The 17,051-nt window shown below is 38.5% G+C and overlaps 1 protein-coding gene across 1 annotated transcript in view; it reads left to right on the forward strand.

The window, feature by feature from the left end:
• The window catches only part of LOC144767708 (phospholipase A2 inhibitor and Ly6/PLAUR domain-containing protein-like), a 151,704-nt gene that overhangs the window by 35,612 nt on the left and 99,041 nt on the right, over nucleotides 1-17,051 (forward strand). The window contains exons 2-3 of the mRNA XM_078651097.1: nucleotides 9,824-9,943; nucleotides 11,641-11,796. Of these exons, the coding sequence (XP_078507223.1) occupies nucleotides 9,824-9,943; nucleotides 11,641-11,796 (276 nt within the window). The remainder of the gene's footprint in view (nucleotides 1-9,823; nucleotides 9,944-11,640; nucleotides 11,797-17,051) is intronic.

Genomic DNA, 17,051 nt, shown 5'->3' on the forward strand with positions numbered 1-17,051 from the left:
AATCACCTGATGAGTCCCATAGTTACTCACGAGTTGGTTTGTTCTGGCGAAAGGATTATGGCCTTGGCAGCGATGCATGGACTAATGGGTCATTGGAACATACTCGCAGCAGCACAAGATTTCTTGGCACAGAGCTATATTGAGAACCCGCCGAGTTGTCCTCTGATGATGCTAGAGGCTCCGGTGCTGGAGGAGCACGTATGTTCTTTCCCACTAATGGATTGTATGGCTGAACTGTTTTCGGATGATGACAGTGATTTCATGCTGGAAGCTGTTGCTGCATATTTTGCATATTCAGTCCTGTCCTGAAAGCCTTCGAGACTTTTTGCTAATAGCCAGTTCTTGATTACGAATTTTTTGGACCTTTTCCGTACAATTTCTTTTACAAACCCAGGGGGTCATATAGTTACTGCTTACCTATATACCGTGTTAAGTTAGCATGAGCTTATTAAATGTTTAAACGCCATTTTTCCTTTTGCTGCTTTTTGTACACGACACATAATTGTTATTTTAGCTTTCAACCTAGAAGAGCGTTGAGATGTACATGAGAATAATATGTTATTGCTCTGATATCAGCTTTGCTTTCTAAACTGTCTGCACAGTGAGTGCTGAAGCCTCCAAGTATAACTCGACATAGTGTTGTTGTGTGGTCTGATCTTCGCACCTTCCTAGACATAACATGAATGCAGCTGCTGCCAAATCTGGCTTTACGCGCGTTTTATATTGCTTTGCATAGAGCACACGTTACACACTTGATGGTGCTTCTCATGCAGAGAGCTGGTGGAAGATGATGTGATCCTCTGCCACTGAGATTTTGAGGTATGGGCCCGCCCTGCTAAAACCCAAAGAGACCTTCGTAGATATAATATATACTAGATAGGGAGGGTGAGAATTAGGTGTTGTTAACTCCTATTCATTTCAGCATTTTAGCATGCTGTCACCTTTCGCATTTTATGGACTAGTAACTATGCTGATAACTTTGCTTGTTATAATATGTTTGCTTGTATTATCTAAGATACTGCGTTTGAGAACCCTGCATTAGTAAATAAATATTTCAAATGTGCACGTGTCCTCTTTTACTCTACGTTCTGGTTTGAAATGATTGTATAACGAAAGAGTGTTCATGTGTTCCACGATACCTGAGGTATTCTAAGTTCATGTTCTGGTCTGTCTAAACATTGGGAGTTTGTTATGACCAATGAGACACTGTAGCTAGCTCGGTAAGGGGATTTTGGGTACTAAGGTGAGTTTTGGGCCACCCTAATTCACGGAGGTTCCAAATCTCTATGCACAGTTCTGTAGGAGAACGGAATTCCCGCTACATGGCGCCCATACGTTGGTGGTCTTATATCATGACATTCGAGTAGTATATCATTCAATCCTTAACCCCTTCACTGTCGTTTCCAGAAAACGGCGGTGTCGTAAAAAACCTACCTATTTTTGTAAATAGGTCTTTTCAAGCTTGTTCTGAGGTTTGTAAACTGAGGTTATTATCAAACCTTGCCAGCTGGCGGGTTTTGCCTGATGGAAAAGAACATGATTAAAGAGCGAGCATAGATATTTTGCAGAGTATTGCAAATTTTCTTTAAAGATGGCCTGTGGTAGGCCATTGGGGCCAGGAGCTTTCAGCTTTCAGGGTGATTGATTCTTGAGCAGAGTAGAGTTCTGGCCCTGAATGGGCGATAGCCATGTTTATCTCCCACCTGTATGGTTTTAGAAATGGCACCTTTACATTACTACAGTTTCCTGCAGGTAGACTGCCTACATTTCATCAGCTGTGTTGAATGATGCTGGAGGCGGTCTGAGTAGTCTTGTTCACAAGTCTCAAGATCTCTTTTGCATTTTTCCTTCTTTTTTCTACCAACAGTTTCTGCCAGTATTGATCTCTCTCTTTCTCATAGTTTTCATATATTGATTTTTGTACAAGCTTCTCAGCTTGCTCAAGCTAGTTGTATGGGCCAGTGGTAAGCGCCTGCTTCGCGATATACTCAGGCCATTATTTAGTAATGTTTTGCAGCTGCAATCTCAGTTGTTCGTTTCTTGGGCGGGTACATAGGCAAACATGTGTGCCTCTGCGGTCGTATGTTTTTGCAGACAGTATTGCAGCTGGAAATTGGGTTCATTGTGCTATTGGATCAATGTTGACCCACCTTATATTTTCCCATACAGTTCTTGCGTAAGCTTAAGTGTGAATATTTGAGCTTGGTGTCCATTTGAGCTTTTTTGATTCATGTGGGGGTGACCATTCTGATTTCCAGCTATGATTTGGCATGCTGTCAATAGCTTAAATAAGGCTGGTTCCCTTTGGTTGGTGATCATTTTCAAGGCAAGTTTTCATCTTGAATTTCGTTAACATTTGGTAGAGATGTAAGCCACCCAAAGTGTAATCAGGGTTTAAATGTTCCTTGCCCGGATAAAAAGTGTATTCTGCTTATACCTCACTGCTATTTCTTCTGTTTAGGATCCTCAGGCTCAGGTGATCCATAACTTCCCTTAAGGCCAGGCCCCAATTATCCTTTCTTGGAAGCCGAGGTTATGAAATGTTGTATTTGCCAAATTTGGTTTCATATACCCAGTGCTTGATCAGCTAGGATTCCTGTAACAGGTTCATGTTAAAATCCCTTCAAGAGGATATATGATGTGGGCGTGTTTGTTGTATATCCAATGATAATGGCATTTGAGGTTTCAATTGTTGCTATTTTCTTTTTTTGACAATGGGTGAATATGTGTTTATTATTGGCAGTGGTTAACATTGTCTTGAAAGCACTTCGACAGCTACACAGTTTGTAAGTTTGGATGTTCATCTTGCATCTCTGTTATTTTTCTGTTAATGTCAGCTGATATGTAGAGGGCTAGGTCACCAGCTGGGTGGACCAGTATGTCAGTTTTTACTGCCAACTTGATAAATCCTATTTATGCCCGAATGTGTGATGGAGTTAGTGCCCATCTTTCCTGCATTGCTACTAAATGGAAGTGTTTAGGTAATACAGGAATTATCGATCTTCATTTTTTGGTCTGTACTTCCACTACATTCCATGATCACATTTTCAATTTTTGCTGTGACTGGGATAAGGGAACTATGTTCTCAGGTCAGTGGCTAGCATTGTGCTTAGAACTGCAGTGCAATACCCCCAGAAGCCATGCCCAATCCAGTGGAACTACACTTAGTTTACACTTACCCTCCCAGTTGCTGCCACAGTTCTTTGAGCACTGATGTTGTAGGAGCCCCTTCCTCCATTGGCTTTGGGACAGATTTCTAATAAGTGACATCTTCTACTGGCAGCAGTTCAACATTGCATCTTTAGTAACCAAAATCATGCTTTAAATGCAGACTAAAAATACCGCACCTGACTCAAAACTCCAACAAATTGCGGCCCAGTGCACTACTTTTCCAGTACCCGCCCTCATTCAGTACCTTTGTCCAGTAGAAATAGATGAGAATTACAAATGGAAATATGCACCTGGAAATACTATTGTCCATAAAGATCACGTATATGTTTCAAAGTATGCTTTATTTTGTATTTACTTTATGTCCATACCAAATATTTTCTCATGCAAAGAACATCCAGACAACGTTTTTTGTTCAAACATATTTTTGAACTTCATCAGGGCTATAAGTAATACAAAAAAAAGAAGAGTAAGACAATACTTACTGGCTAATTGCGACAATACAACACTATGTACAAATACAAGAAGGGAAACAGAACAAGAGATTCGTCCACTACCATACATATATCAAAACATAATACAAAATAATGATATATCAGCACAAATAAAACATGACAATACTTAGAAATTAATCTAACTTTAGAAAACTAGAATTGCAAAAGAGCAGACAGTTTACTCTTATGTTACTGAATTATGTGAGTCTTCATGAAGTAAGGATTTTAAGAGCATTGTTGGGGTTGCCACATGAGGTTTTCATAATAGAGATTTTGTGCTTTTCAGCCGTATAATCCTTTTGATATTGTGTGCTATTTGCAGGATATTGATTTCTTATGTCGGTGTTTAATCATTCATTTATATAACATTTGTATAATCCTTATAGGTATCATCCCTGGAGGGATTACTCCCAAAATATTTTCTGATAGAACTAACTTGTTTCCCTGGATGGATCTCATGATCTCATCCATGAATATGAGAGCTGTTTCTTACATTAGACATTTTTCCAACACACTTGCAAGGATTTCACAAAGTACGTATATGGTCTCCAGACCAGGAGTATAAAGTTAACACATGTTTATGAGGTATGTTCCATTTAAACCTCATATGGGGAACAGTAGATAAAATGTGGCTGAACCCTCTGTGGTTGAGAATAATAGTTAATGAAGGTACTCAAAACATGATGACTGGGGTTTCAGTTACTCATAAACTATCCGAGAACTGTTTGTACAAGACACATTATTAGTGTATTACTTTGCTTGAGTTACTGAGAACTAAGCACTGGATGATGGGAGTGTGTGTATTATTTTCATGTGTTTAAGTCTCCCTTAATACACATGTGATTCTACATGTTCATTGAACATGTACAAAAGTTCATTAAACGTTATGATTTTTAAAAATTGTGTAATGTGATATTTTTTTGTTCTTTTGTAATTCTTGTTCTCTAAATTTAGATTCAAAGTATTGTCATATTTTATTTGTGTTGATATATAATTGTTTTGTATTAAGTTTTAATATGTGTGTGGTAGTAAAGGAAGTGTTTGTTCTGTTTCCTTTCATGTATTTGAATAGTGTTATATTGTCACAATGTGCCACCAAGAATTGTCTTACTCTTGTTGTATGTATGGTACTTACAGACCGGCGAAGTTCAAAATCCTGTTCAAACAAAATGCGTTGGCTGGATCTTCTTTTAATTGAAATAACATTTCTAAGGACATAAAGTAAACAATGACTAAAACATGAACTTTGAAACATATACGTAATCTTTCCGGTCTACAGAATTTCCTAGAGTACCTTTCCATTTGTAATTCCAGCATTGTTGGTGGCTTGTAGGAGTAAGCAAATAGAGTGGGAGGAAGTTACTTCATTCATTCGATCTATGAAACCCTCTATTTAACTTAAATGTTACATTTCATGACTCGCTTGAAATGTAATAGCTTAAGACAATAGCTCATATTCTCCCGGATGGGTACTAAAGTAACAAAATATCAGATGGGAGAAAAGGTGCACTAGAATAGATTTAGTCTATCTACTAAGCATTTATTTTCCATTTTTATTTTCTGATTTACGCAGCCAACAGCCTTTACGTTTTAGTAAATATTGAGGCCTTCAAAGTAGAATGTTAGGAGAGAAGTAAAATAAACCAGAAGTGTATTTTTTTTCCCTACAAAATTAATTGTGGTCCTCAACGACTTTATATGATAAACCTATCTAAACCGAAGGGTGAGCATAAATACCTCTTCTTTTAGACATTTAAGATTGATAGAACTGTGAATATATAGAATAATAATGTATAAAATCCCTTTGTATTTTTTCCCCTTGTGGATAGAACAATCATTGGGACTTAAAAAGGAGATATATCCTTAACTTAGATTACAATGTAGAGAGATTGATGAATATCATCATGAAACTTTGAAACATCTAGACATCCTGTAATTAAAGATTTGCTTATTCCGTCATGAATCCTATGGCAAACAAAAATCCTAGTCAGTTATTCGAATAGTTTGAGGGTACAATACATACTCCCCATCTTCCATTGAATCAATTATATAATATTTTAGATAACCGGAGGTATAACCAGACCCCAGGAGATAAATTGAATCAAATCAACATGAAGATATACATGTGATTATACATATACTACAATTCTATCATAAGTATGTTACTGTCCATTATGATGGTGTATGGAAGTATATATAACATGGGATGGGTTATGGCCCTATCTTATTCCTGGCTATAGAAATTGGGACCCTTTTTTGCAAAACAGGGTCGATTTTTGTATTGATAATTTTCCCCTTTTAATACATAACTTGGTCACAACAATTCTGATGCCTTGTTTGTATGTCATTAGAATACCTCCTTTAATTGAATATTTACACATACATTGTTTCCTGTTTCATTTATATTCAGAGATTCAACAAAACTGCTTTTTTAACCCATGAGTCAGTCCTGAAGAAGGTGGTTCAACCAATTTCATCCCACTGAAACGCCACGTTGACAACTTTTTTCTCTTTGAGTATTGTTTTTATATTTTGTATTTCTGTGATATTGAGAAACACATATTTTAATTATATAAGTTCATAAATTGTAATGCAGCAACAGTAATGACTTGATACATAAGGAAATGTGTCACATTTTGTGTCATGTATATGTCAATGAGACTGTGGTATCTAAGTTTGCTTCTTCAATTTAAGGAATTGCATTTGTTTTGTGATGAAAGTGAAATTGCTTTTTTGAATTATTTATGGTGTGCAAAATGAAAAAAATCTTGTAAAATATTTATTTTTAGTAAAAGAGGAAATATTTTTCGTACTATCAACAAGGCATTTGGTTTGAATATGGGGGAATACATGAGCGGGTGTGTATGTAAAAGGACAGCTTGAATAGACAGAATACAACAGGGAACATCTTACTTTTATTTGCCGTAACCCAGTTCCATTCTGTGTGTGAAGGGTCTCGCTCTCTTATTTGTTGTTTTCTTCTTCCATACCTGCTGTGCGATTTGATTATTTGTAATAATGGTAGCTACTTCCATGTTATTCTGCACTGGTCTCCGGAATGCAACTGTTAAAATGTCAGTGGTAGTGATGCGTTGCAGAGAAAGGTGATCCTGGGTCATAAATACCATGAAACCTTTATTAATTACATCATGCCGTTCCAAGGACTTGTATTTAGGAGTGAAAATTAAATCCAATCTTCAAAGCAGACAGTATATCCAAAAGACGCACAGTTGATGGACAGAATGCAGAACAAATTAAAACATTCACCCCAGTCAAGAGAACTGGGTTAAATCCATCATTCTTTTGCTCACAATACCACCCCAGTTTAGACCTGGCCATCAGTCTTGACCCTGTGCCTCATGCGAACAGTCCAACCCGAACTGCCAAGCCAGGTCCTCCCCTGCCTGGAAACAAGCATCCTATGTCCGGTTTCGGGGTTTCTCCCCTTATCAGCCAGGATAGCTTGAATCCAGTGCACAGAGATCCAACATATGCTCCAAGGTACCTAGCTGCACAAGGAGTAATGCTGCCTATCTCTGCCATCTCACTTCTTGTGCCCCATTAGGATCTAATCTCCAGCCACTGGTGCCGGCACTATACCTCGCACTGCTTCTTCTTCCCTGGCATTGGTGCTGATGTGGGTCTTCAGATGGGCCGACTTACAACTATCCTGCGGGCCTGCAGGTGGTTGTCTATCCCGTGGGACAATAGGATTCTACTTCTCCCCTAGAGAGGTCCTGAAGAACCAAAAGGATAGGGCAATGAGGCGGCCTTGATCATGAAGGCCCTCGTGGTCTCCATGTACTAGCAGTGCTTGCAGCGCACACTCCTGTGACAGCGCCGGCAGCAGCTTGAGTGGGTGGGATAGTGTTGCCACAATGTTTCCTGCACATTAGCAATCCATCCATATGCCTTTGATATGCTTATTATGAAAAGTTATGACAAAGGCAGTAAGGCTGACTAATTTATTGTGAAAAGTGTTGGTTAATGCCAACGGGCCTTTAAGTGTGGATAGCCACTACACTTAGATAAAGGCTGCAGACAGATATTTTATTACAAGGAATATCACAGATGTACATTGTACTCAAGGGGTGTAGTTTGGACAAACACTTGTAGTTGAAGATTTGCTATGTGATAATCCTTGTTAGTTTGATTTCACTGGGTTGTCTATTGCTTTGCTAAGGGCAAGTTTGTATATATTTGTTATTCTTGGACTGTTGATGATGGTTGCTGGCTTATGTGCAAAACAGAAGGCCTCAGTTTGTTATGGGGTTAACTCAATAATGAAGATTATAGTCTTGCTTGATTCATTGGGAAACATTATGTCAGATGCCAAAGGTGTGATATGTTTATTATTAAACATTACAAGGGGAGTAGGCCTGGCCTACTTATTATGAAATAGATTTATTAACTCCAATAGGCCTTTATGGGTGGATTGTTTTGACACTGTATTGAAGGCTGTAGACTGATATCTATTTTGTTACGTGGAATCTCACAGATACCTTGAATAACCCTTTGAGTAGAAGACTGGAATTGTAGTAATCCTTGTTAGGCCTTCTTAAGTGGGGTGGTGTCTGCCAGGTCCTTGTAAATAAAACTCTCCTTACATACATCCATAAAGGGCATTTGGGCTGGCCTCTTCTATCTGTTCAAGTGTCATTCTTATTCTGCTTCTCCCCATGGCAGCATACTGCATGGGGCATTTGTTTCACCCATTTCTGCAATTGGCAGTGAGTAACAGCATTTGTCTGGCTCATATGTGTACCTCCAACTGAAAACAAGGGCTCTTCTTTGTCTGGGCTGGTGGCCAATCCATCAGTTTTGATGCTTTCATTTCATATGTCAGCTTTAATTTATTTACCTCTTTTTCATGAGCATCCTGCATCTCACACACACACTCCTGCTGGCTGCTCGCTTGCCCCAAATTCCATTTGCTGCATCCTACTGCAAATGACTATTTCTAAACCAGCTGCCCATCTTGAAATGGTATTGTCCATAGTATATATGATTGTTTTCTAGTTCCAAGATGGTCAACATATTTAGAAGTGTTATGTCGGCCACCTTGGCTTAATATGGCTTTAGAATTTCATTTTCAGATTTTATTTTGCACCCTGTGTCATTGCTTTTACTGTGGCTAACACATTGCTTCTTAATGAGGCATCTATGAAGAATGTAAAACAGTTGTAAACGGTGTACAATACCATTGAAAGATGACTGCCTCTTCTAATGTTTAATATTATATTAGCTTTTTCTCATCAAATTTAGGAGGTGGTATGTTTTCATTTTTCTATGTGCACTCATTTTAGTTATCGTATATGTGGGAATTTGTCAGTATGTTTTATTGTGGGTGTATATTTGGCTAAATGGTACAGTGGAAAGTAGCCCCCAGTGCACCCACACCCCCCCCCAACATGCAGAGGCCCGCAACAGGCCCCCAAAAACAATCTCAGGCAGCCTTTCCAAAGCGGAGAGACCTCCGCAGAAAAGCTGACTTCCGCATGTATCCTAATCCGGACGGCGGAAAAAGCTAGGCACCAGCACCATTTTAGTGGTCTAGCCCTGCCCGCCAGGCCAGCGAGTGGATTGCTACCGGTGGGAAAGCGGTGGACGTATTTTCACACCGCCGTGGTCACCACTGCCATCATAATCTGACCTAAAGATTTCAAGGTTTCGATCGCATGCCAAGGCCACTGCCAGCCCGGCAGTGGCGATCTGCCCGCCATCATAATATGCCCCTTCGTGAGTTCCTAAAGTACATAAATGACAGAAGAGGAAGTTTCAGTTATAAGCCAGACTTATTTGCACTGCCAGTGCTCGTTTATTTTAAGCAATGTCCTTGTCACGCCAATTCTTAGGTGCATAAAATATAGAAAACGATTCACCAGCCTGTGGCTCAGCATCATTTAATGTACACAGTTCCCAAAGTGGACAATTGTCTCAAAAAGATACATTTAGGTGCGGTTTAATCGAATACCAATATATATAGTACAATATGTTGTACAGTAGAACCAGAGTGTACCTTTGACAATGTTCTCAGAGCCAACATATATCATAAATATTAGTTTCTGACAAACATGATGGGACCAGTAGTAAAATAGTTGCATAATCAGAAATCTAAATGCACACAAAATCTGACAAAATAAATGTTCTTTTCTTTTCAGGGAGTTCCCTCACTTGTGAGCGTTGCTTAAGTGTCGACAATACCAGTTGCTCTGGCAGTCTTAAACTGTGCCGTAAAGGAGTGACTCATTGCGTCAGTGGCCTGCGGAATAAAACAACAGGTAGGTGTCCATGGATGCATGGATTAATTGAATCTTCATTGCCGACCTAGGCTCTTTTTATACATTGTGCCCACGGTCACAAAAGGCATGTGCACCCACTTCGAGCTCCCCCGGGCACAATGGTACTACAGAAGGATCCGAAGACGCTTGAGTGGGACCTTCTGTAATACAGATAGCACTGGTGCACAAGTTGCTCCAGTGCTATCATGAGAGGGCGTTTCCACATTTGCATGGGGGCGTGGCTCCATGTAAATGAGGGAATCACTTTGCCTCTACGCCCATGCCGTGTTACTGATGTGGGAACAGATGCAAACATGCCTTTAAGAGGTGTTCTGAAAGTGCCCCAAAAAAAGGTAGTGCACTTTCAGTGCGCCTCCTAACAGCAGCCCTCTCGAGGGAGAAAACCGGGTCCTAATGACCTCCTCCGACGTTACCCAGCATACGGGTGCAGTCACTGCACCTGACTGCAAGGGGATCTCTAATCTCCCTTAAAAATTAAGGTGGTTTGCCAATTGCACTGTGAAACATGAAGCAACTTTAAAACAGCTGATCCATATTTCAATGAATGCGAGTCCCTGGCGGCTGTTCTGGGGCAGAACATTCATTCAAATATTCTGGACTTTCCTCATTTGCTCAGGGCACAGTTCAGCACAGCTTGTGATAAGTAAGACCATGCTAATTTTTCGGAAAGCTTGTGTAATTTCCCATTATGAATGCTTCACAAAATGTCAGAGGTAACGCCATTGTGTAATTTATCAAATTTTCTGAAGTGGAAGCTGTTCAAGCATAAACAGTCTTGCGGGAGACCGATTCTGGCAAGAAATGTGCCATAAGAGAAATTTCCAATATGAACCATTCCCCTTCTCTGAGACTTTTTGAAAATGAGGAATGCACCTGCGTTCAGTGTTCACTCGAGATCACCCAAAGTGCCTTTTGTGTACATTACATGTAATTTTTCCACAATTTTGTGACATTTTACAAAATTTTGGGTTAAAAATGATGAGATTTTGCGCCCCTTCGGTATAGCATTTATGAAAGGTAAAGTACTGGAACATTGGTGAGACAGTCAATCCAAACTTATGGATGGGCTGGTCCGATAACAGCAATTATATCAAAATGCATTTGAACTTGGTTTAAAGGGCATTGCTGAGATGATAGTCTGGAAATTAGGTTAGAGAGACCATTTACAAAATGCTGGAAGAAGTTGGTACACAGTGCAGATGGAGAACAGCTAAGGGTCTTGAATTTTCTAAAAATGTGTTAGGATCTATGGGGGAGAGAAGTGTGTGTTACTCACCCACACACTACTAGCTCCATATTTAAATGTAATTGTATGTCACTTCGTGTGTATTCCACATCAATCAGTCGTGCCCTCTTACACTTATGACATATTTTAACCTCTGGAACATTTATAGAACTTTATTGCCATGCCAGAAGCAACTTTTGCTGCTGTTAGAACTCAGAAAAATAGCTGTTGGTCTCAACAACACACATTGCACTGAGAGAAGCAAGTTTATAATGTACTGAAGGGCTAGAAAAAGGATAAAAATATGCTAAAAATAGTCTAAAAATGGGCTAAGTTGCCACAGTGTCATTCGGAGATAGAGTGCATGTGCTTGTGTAGGTGTTACATATTAGGCTGCTTGTTGCTGCTGTTCCCTTTTCTTTTAACCAGAATTTTTTTTATTTTCACGTAGGTCCAAAAGTCAAAATAACTGCGTTCAAGGGTTGCGTGAAGCCTGCCAAACAGGTCTCCTGTGATAAAGAAGTTGTGGTCACAAGTACCGATGGTTCCATGCAGATCTCACGAAAGTGCTGTGACTCTGACAAATGTAACCAGATCGAAATTGAGGGTAAGGAACATGACTGATCTGGTCATCCAACATGTGACCGGGTTTTTGAAAATGAATAAGGTTTAAAAATGTTTAAAGGGAACCTCAGTTTGTAAAATGTGTACTTATAAATCCACCATAGTAGTGTTACCAACACATACTTTTAGAACCCAGCAGGTAGTTCAATCCGCAGACTTATTATTGGATACATTTGCAGTTATTTGACAAATCTTAATAGGACCGTCAAAGAAGAACTGCACATGCACCAATTAAAGGACAAGCAATCAGCTGAAAGCAGTTTGTACAGAATGCTGCTGACATATGCAGGGCTGCATAAGGCAGATTTTTGTGACTGAATTTTTGATGTGATATTATGTCCATAATGTGACCAGTGAAAGAGTGCTTTGCTCCTTGAAAAGTCTTGTACAAATTTAGGTTTGGAAAGCACTCTTCGATGAATCTTCAGTTCTGACTGAGGCTGGCATCAATCATCAATACAAGTCAATAACGTAAAACCCATTTGGCTCCACAAGTAAGACAGAGAGTGGTTAAGTTTTAAAACCATAATGGTTTATCAAAGATTTAGCAAAGTTTTAAACTCAAATCATCAAATCTGTTTTTATTCAATAGATAAATGTGCTAGTCAATATATTCAAAGCAAATCAAAGATCATGAATTAACATTATTATACGTCTTAAAGGCAAAGTAAGCAAGGTCTGTTCTACCATAAAGAGACCACCCTACCTTGCTAAGTCATGGAAAGGTTCTGTTAGGATGTCAGTAAAAAGGATTCTGCTGTAAAGGCAAGTGAAAGGGCATCTGTGGTATGCACCTGAATCTCTGTCTACATTGCATCCGTTTAAATCACACAATTCCAACACTTGATACACCTGCCCATGATTCTCACACGAAGGGTCAATCACTTTAGGGGACATGAAGATAACACAAATGTATTGTTTTCACAGGCTACTGCGCAATGATCCAACTCTAAACATACTTTCTACTTACGGTTATCTGGAACATAATGATATATGCTTGATCCGAGAAATGCTCTGCACATGATTGTTAGTGTGTTCTGAAGAGAATGTGTAAAGACAACTTTACACATAGAACAGAAAACAAAAGTGGCACCATTTGCGATTGCTGGTTCATTTTCTCCTGAAATAAAGAAAGATACACAAGATGGAACAAGATGGCAGCCAGACACTGCACTAACCCTTTTGAAAGGCATACATTAGCTGTTGTCAGTCTAAACGCGAATAGTATACACCTAGTAAATCTGCGTGTTAAATGTTAATATAAGTATGAATTTCAAAAGCTTTAATAGTGAAAATATCGTCATCACAAGCATAGAAATAGCAGTAGGTATAGTCTCTTCAGATTCTGGCTCTCCACCTTTGCTATTCCTGTGCCCCTGGTTCCCCCCACTGGGTACATACCAAATCCCGCAGCATTGCTTTCCCTTATAGATAGGGTTGCCCACTTTAAAAGATAAAGGGAAAGGTGGAGGTTCAAAGCGCGCAAGTGGGATGTAGAGTTTCAAATCAAGAAACAAAGGCTTACTAGTGAAAAAAAATAAAAGACACACAGGATAAAACAGAATGAAATGGACAGAGTGGAAGACATTTAGCAGAAAGAGGAAGATACAGGAGATGAAGCTTGCCCTAGAATTGAGACAGTATGAGCTTCCAACTGCCACTGTAGTGCCTTACGGGGAGAGATGCATCTCAGACTAGTACCCCTCCATGTCCAGTAAGTTCATTGGTGACTATTTTTTAACTGGCAGCTAGCCTGTTTCCATAATGTGTAGATACGAAAATATAGTTGCTTTACTAAGCACTTTCTTTACAAGGCAACATAGATCCAATGGAGCATAGTAGACCCGCCTGAAGGTTTCTATCATTTTCGGAATTGGGTGGAACATTAATATGGCCTTAGAGCCCGCAATAACAGACTCTACTTGGCCATTAAAGGCCTCCTGCAGTGTTAAAGGTCCAAGCCAAATTCAAGGGCCTTTAACAAGGACGTAGGCCTTTAATGGCCAGTAGATTCGACTACGGAGGGCTCTAAGGCTATTAGAACATTCCTCCCATAGAGGGCTAAATGTTCTAATCTGTTACACGGAGCCGAGGGGGTTGAAATCCCCTTGGGCATCATGAGGTCTTTATTAAGCATTGGAATGTTGATGCTCAGTGCTTCAACCGGGCGTGAGAAGCCCTGAGCACTCCATTGTTTTCAATGGAGCATCCATCATTCCAATGTTCCAATCAGTATTAAAACTATTTAAAGGTCCTAAGAAGATACAGAATGTGAATTGGAAAGCATTTATTGAGAGAATTTTTTAAGTTTGGGCAGTATGCAAAGGGAAATTAACTGACAATCTTCCATGGATTGCTTAATCTGATGTGCATAAATCAATTTTGCTACTTAGTTCAGAAACTCTTTGTCATGATTGATTCACTGAGCATTGGCAATACACTATTTACAGCACATTCTAATAAGTGAGTTGTGAACAGGGAGACCAGATGAAGCAACCTTGGTGGCAAGAACATGTGGCAAAAGGTCGAAATGTCAAGAATAAAAACAGTAATTCCCTTTTTTAAGTTTCTCAAAAATGTGAATGGCGGAGGAAGGAAGGAGGCACCTCAGGTCAATAGGTATAGGCATTATTTCTGTGGGGCACATGGTCACTTAAAGTGTAATGTCCCAAATAATCACCCAGCTGTACAGGTTTCAGTCCAGCAGATTAATCGGAGTAACTTTAGAAGCCCCTCTGAGGTAATAGATCTTGCTGTGGGTGGATTGGATAGGAGATAAGGTACCAAACCTCAAACCCCAACCAACAGCCAGAAACACCTGGAGCCTGTGTCTGTAAACAGCATCAGGTTGGCTCACTTGTAACACCACCACTCCCTGTCCAACTATGTCTCTTTCAGAAACAGTAGGCCAGTCAAAGAATGTCCTCACAATCCCCTGTCACATACATAATCATTGCAACTGATGAGGCTATCAGCAATGTCTAGCTGAGGATGAATGATGAGACCAGGCCAGGTACTGTTGCCCTAAAATAATGTCTAGGTATAGAATACCTGGTGGGCTAGGGTCTTAGAAGTGGAGGTAGTGCTAACCTTCTAGAGAGAGGACGTGGTCTAAAGGCAAGGGCGGTTGACTTCAAATCTGGGGAACCAGATTCGAGTCTCTGCAATGAAGCCCAACATCCTGTAATTCTGGGCAAATCACGTAATCTCCCCGTGCCTAACAAAAAATGAATGTGATCTTGTGTAATGCAACTGGTGCTCATGTAAAGCGCTCTGATATCTGGTACCTTCGGGTCAAGTTTCTGCTAAATAAAACTCCTGGAAAAAAAACTGAGCACAAGGGGCCACATGAAAACTACTTGGAGTATGTTTCCACCGGATCACTGAAATAATATCGACTACCAAAATATCGACTACCCAAAATATCGAGGAAAAAATATCTACAACCAAAATATCGAGTTTGTATGTACAAACAGGTAAGTACAAAAATATCGAGTACAAAATATCGTTTACAAAAATATCGTTGTAAAAAATATCGACTTTACTAAAAACAATGTTTAATTACATTAATATAAAAAATTAATTACTAAAATATAATTAACAATACTTAAAATAACTTTTAATAATTAAATAATTAATGAAAGTAAAAAAATAATATTTTTAATCATATTTCTTAAAACATATATATATAGTAACAAAATTTAATTAAATAATAGCCAATATTGTATATGTACCCCAAAAACCCAAAAATGACCCTGAACCCTAAAAATACCCCTTTACCCAAAAACTAAAAACTGACCCTGAACCCTAAAAATACCCCTTTACCCAAAAACCCAAAACTGACCCTGAACCCAAAAAATACCCCTTTACCCAAAAACTAAAAACTGACCCTGAACGCTAAAAATACCCCTTTACCCAAAAACTAAAAACTGACCCTGAACCCTAAAAATACCCCTTTAATTTAACATAATTAGCAATTAATCAATTAAATTAAATTAATTACCAATTACATTTTAATTAATTAACAAATATTTTTTAATTAACAATTAATTAAATATTACTACCAATTATTAAATTTACATATTTAATTAATTATAATTAAATTACTTCCCACCCTATTCCCCTATAAACCCACAACCCGCTACAGAAAATACATTATTTTAATTTACATAATTAGCAATTAATCAATTAAATTAAATTAATTACCAATTACATTTTAAATAATTAACATATATTATTTAATTACCAATTAATTAATTATTACTACCAATTAATAAATTTACATATTTAATTAATTATAATTAAATTACTTCCCACCCTATTCCCCTATAAACCCACAACCCGCTACAGAATAAAATTACACAATAATTAAAAAAAATCATAAATTAAAATTAATTATAAAATAAAATGACACTTTTCACACATATTATAACATAAAAACACTATAAATAATTAAATATTATTTAAAAAACTATATTTTTTACTATCTAGATTATATACTTGGATATTTTCACTGTCTATATTATTTACAGTCGATATTACTTCACTTACCTTAAAAACGATATTTTGGCTGTCGATATTCTGTCTAGTCGATATTTTGTCCAAACGATATTTAAAACTCGATATTCTGTCCAAACGATATTTTGGAGTCGATATTATGTCTGTGCACCGTTTCCACCGTGTGACATGGAAGTGGCTTGGTAGGTCTAGGTATGACAGGAGTGCTATCTTAGGTGCCTTCATATATGGTTGAGGAAGAGAAATACCAGCACTAGATCCTACAAGAATCTAAGTCATTGCTGTAAGTTGAAAGTGCCAGCAAAGTGGAATTTACTAAAAAAAAGCACAGCAAGTTTCTTCTGTATTCAGCAGTTTTCAGGCAACAATAAAAGTGTTAAGATTACTCTAGTGATTAAAGTACCTGCTGGCAAGAGATGGGAGTTTTGGCTAGTGCCAGTTTTGACTCACCGAAGGTAGTCCAGAGGATTAATATGCCTGCTGCAAAGAACATGTACTATGCATTTTCTCACAACAGTATTTTATGTGCATAGCTCAGTTGGCTACTTCTTTAGTCACAGAGATTATTTTGTAACTGTACAGTTCATAGGTTGCAATGGTAACCTAGCACAGTGAGCTATGAACTGCCAACAAAGAGCTGTATAAATATGGATGGTATAGGTTAGAAAGTTATGTTTTTCCCAATCTTTCTTTATCCTGATTTTGCTAAAAAAAACAGGT

Source organism: Lissotriton helveticus, chromosome 7, assembly GCF_964261635.1.
Source record: "Lissotriton helveticus chromosome 7, aLisHel1.1, whole genome shotgun sequence".
Lineage (NCBI taxonomy): Eukaryota > Metazoa > Chordata > Amphibia > Caudata > Salamandridae > Lissotriton > Lissotriton helveticus.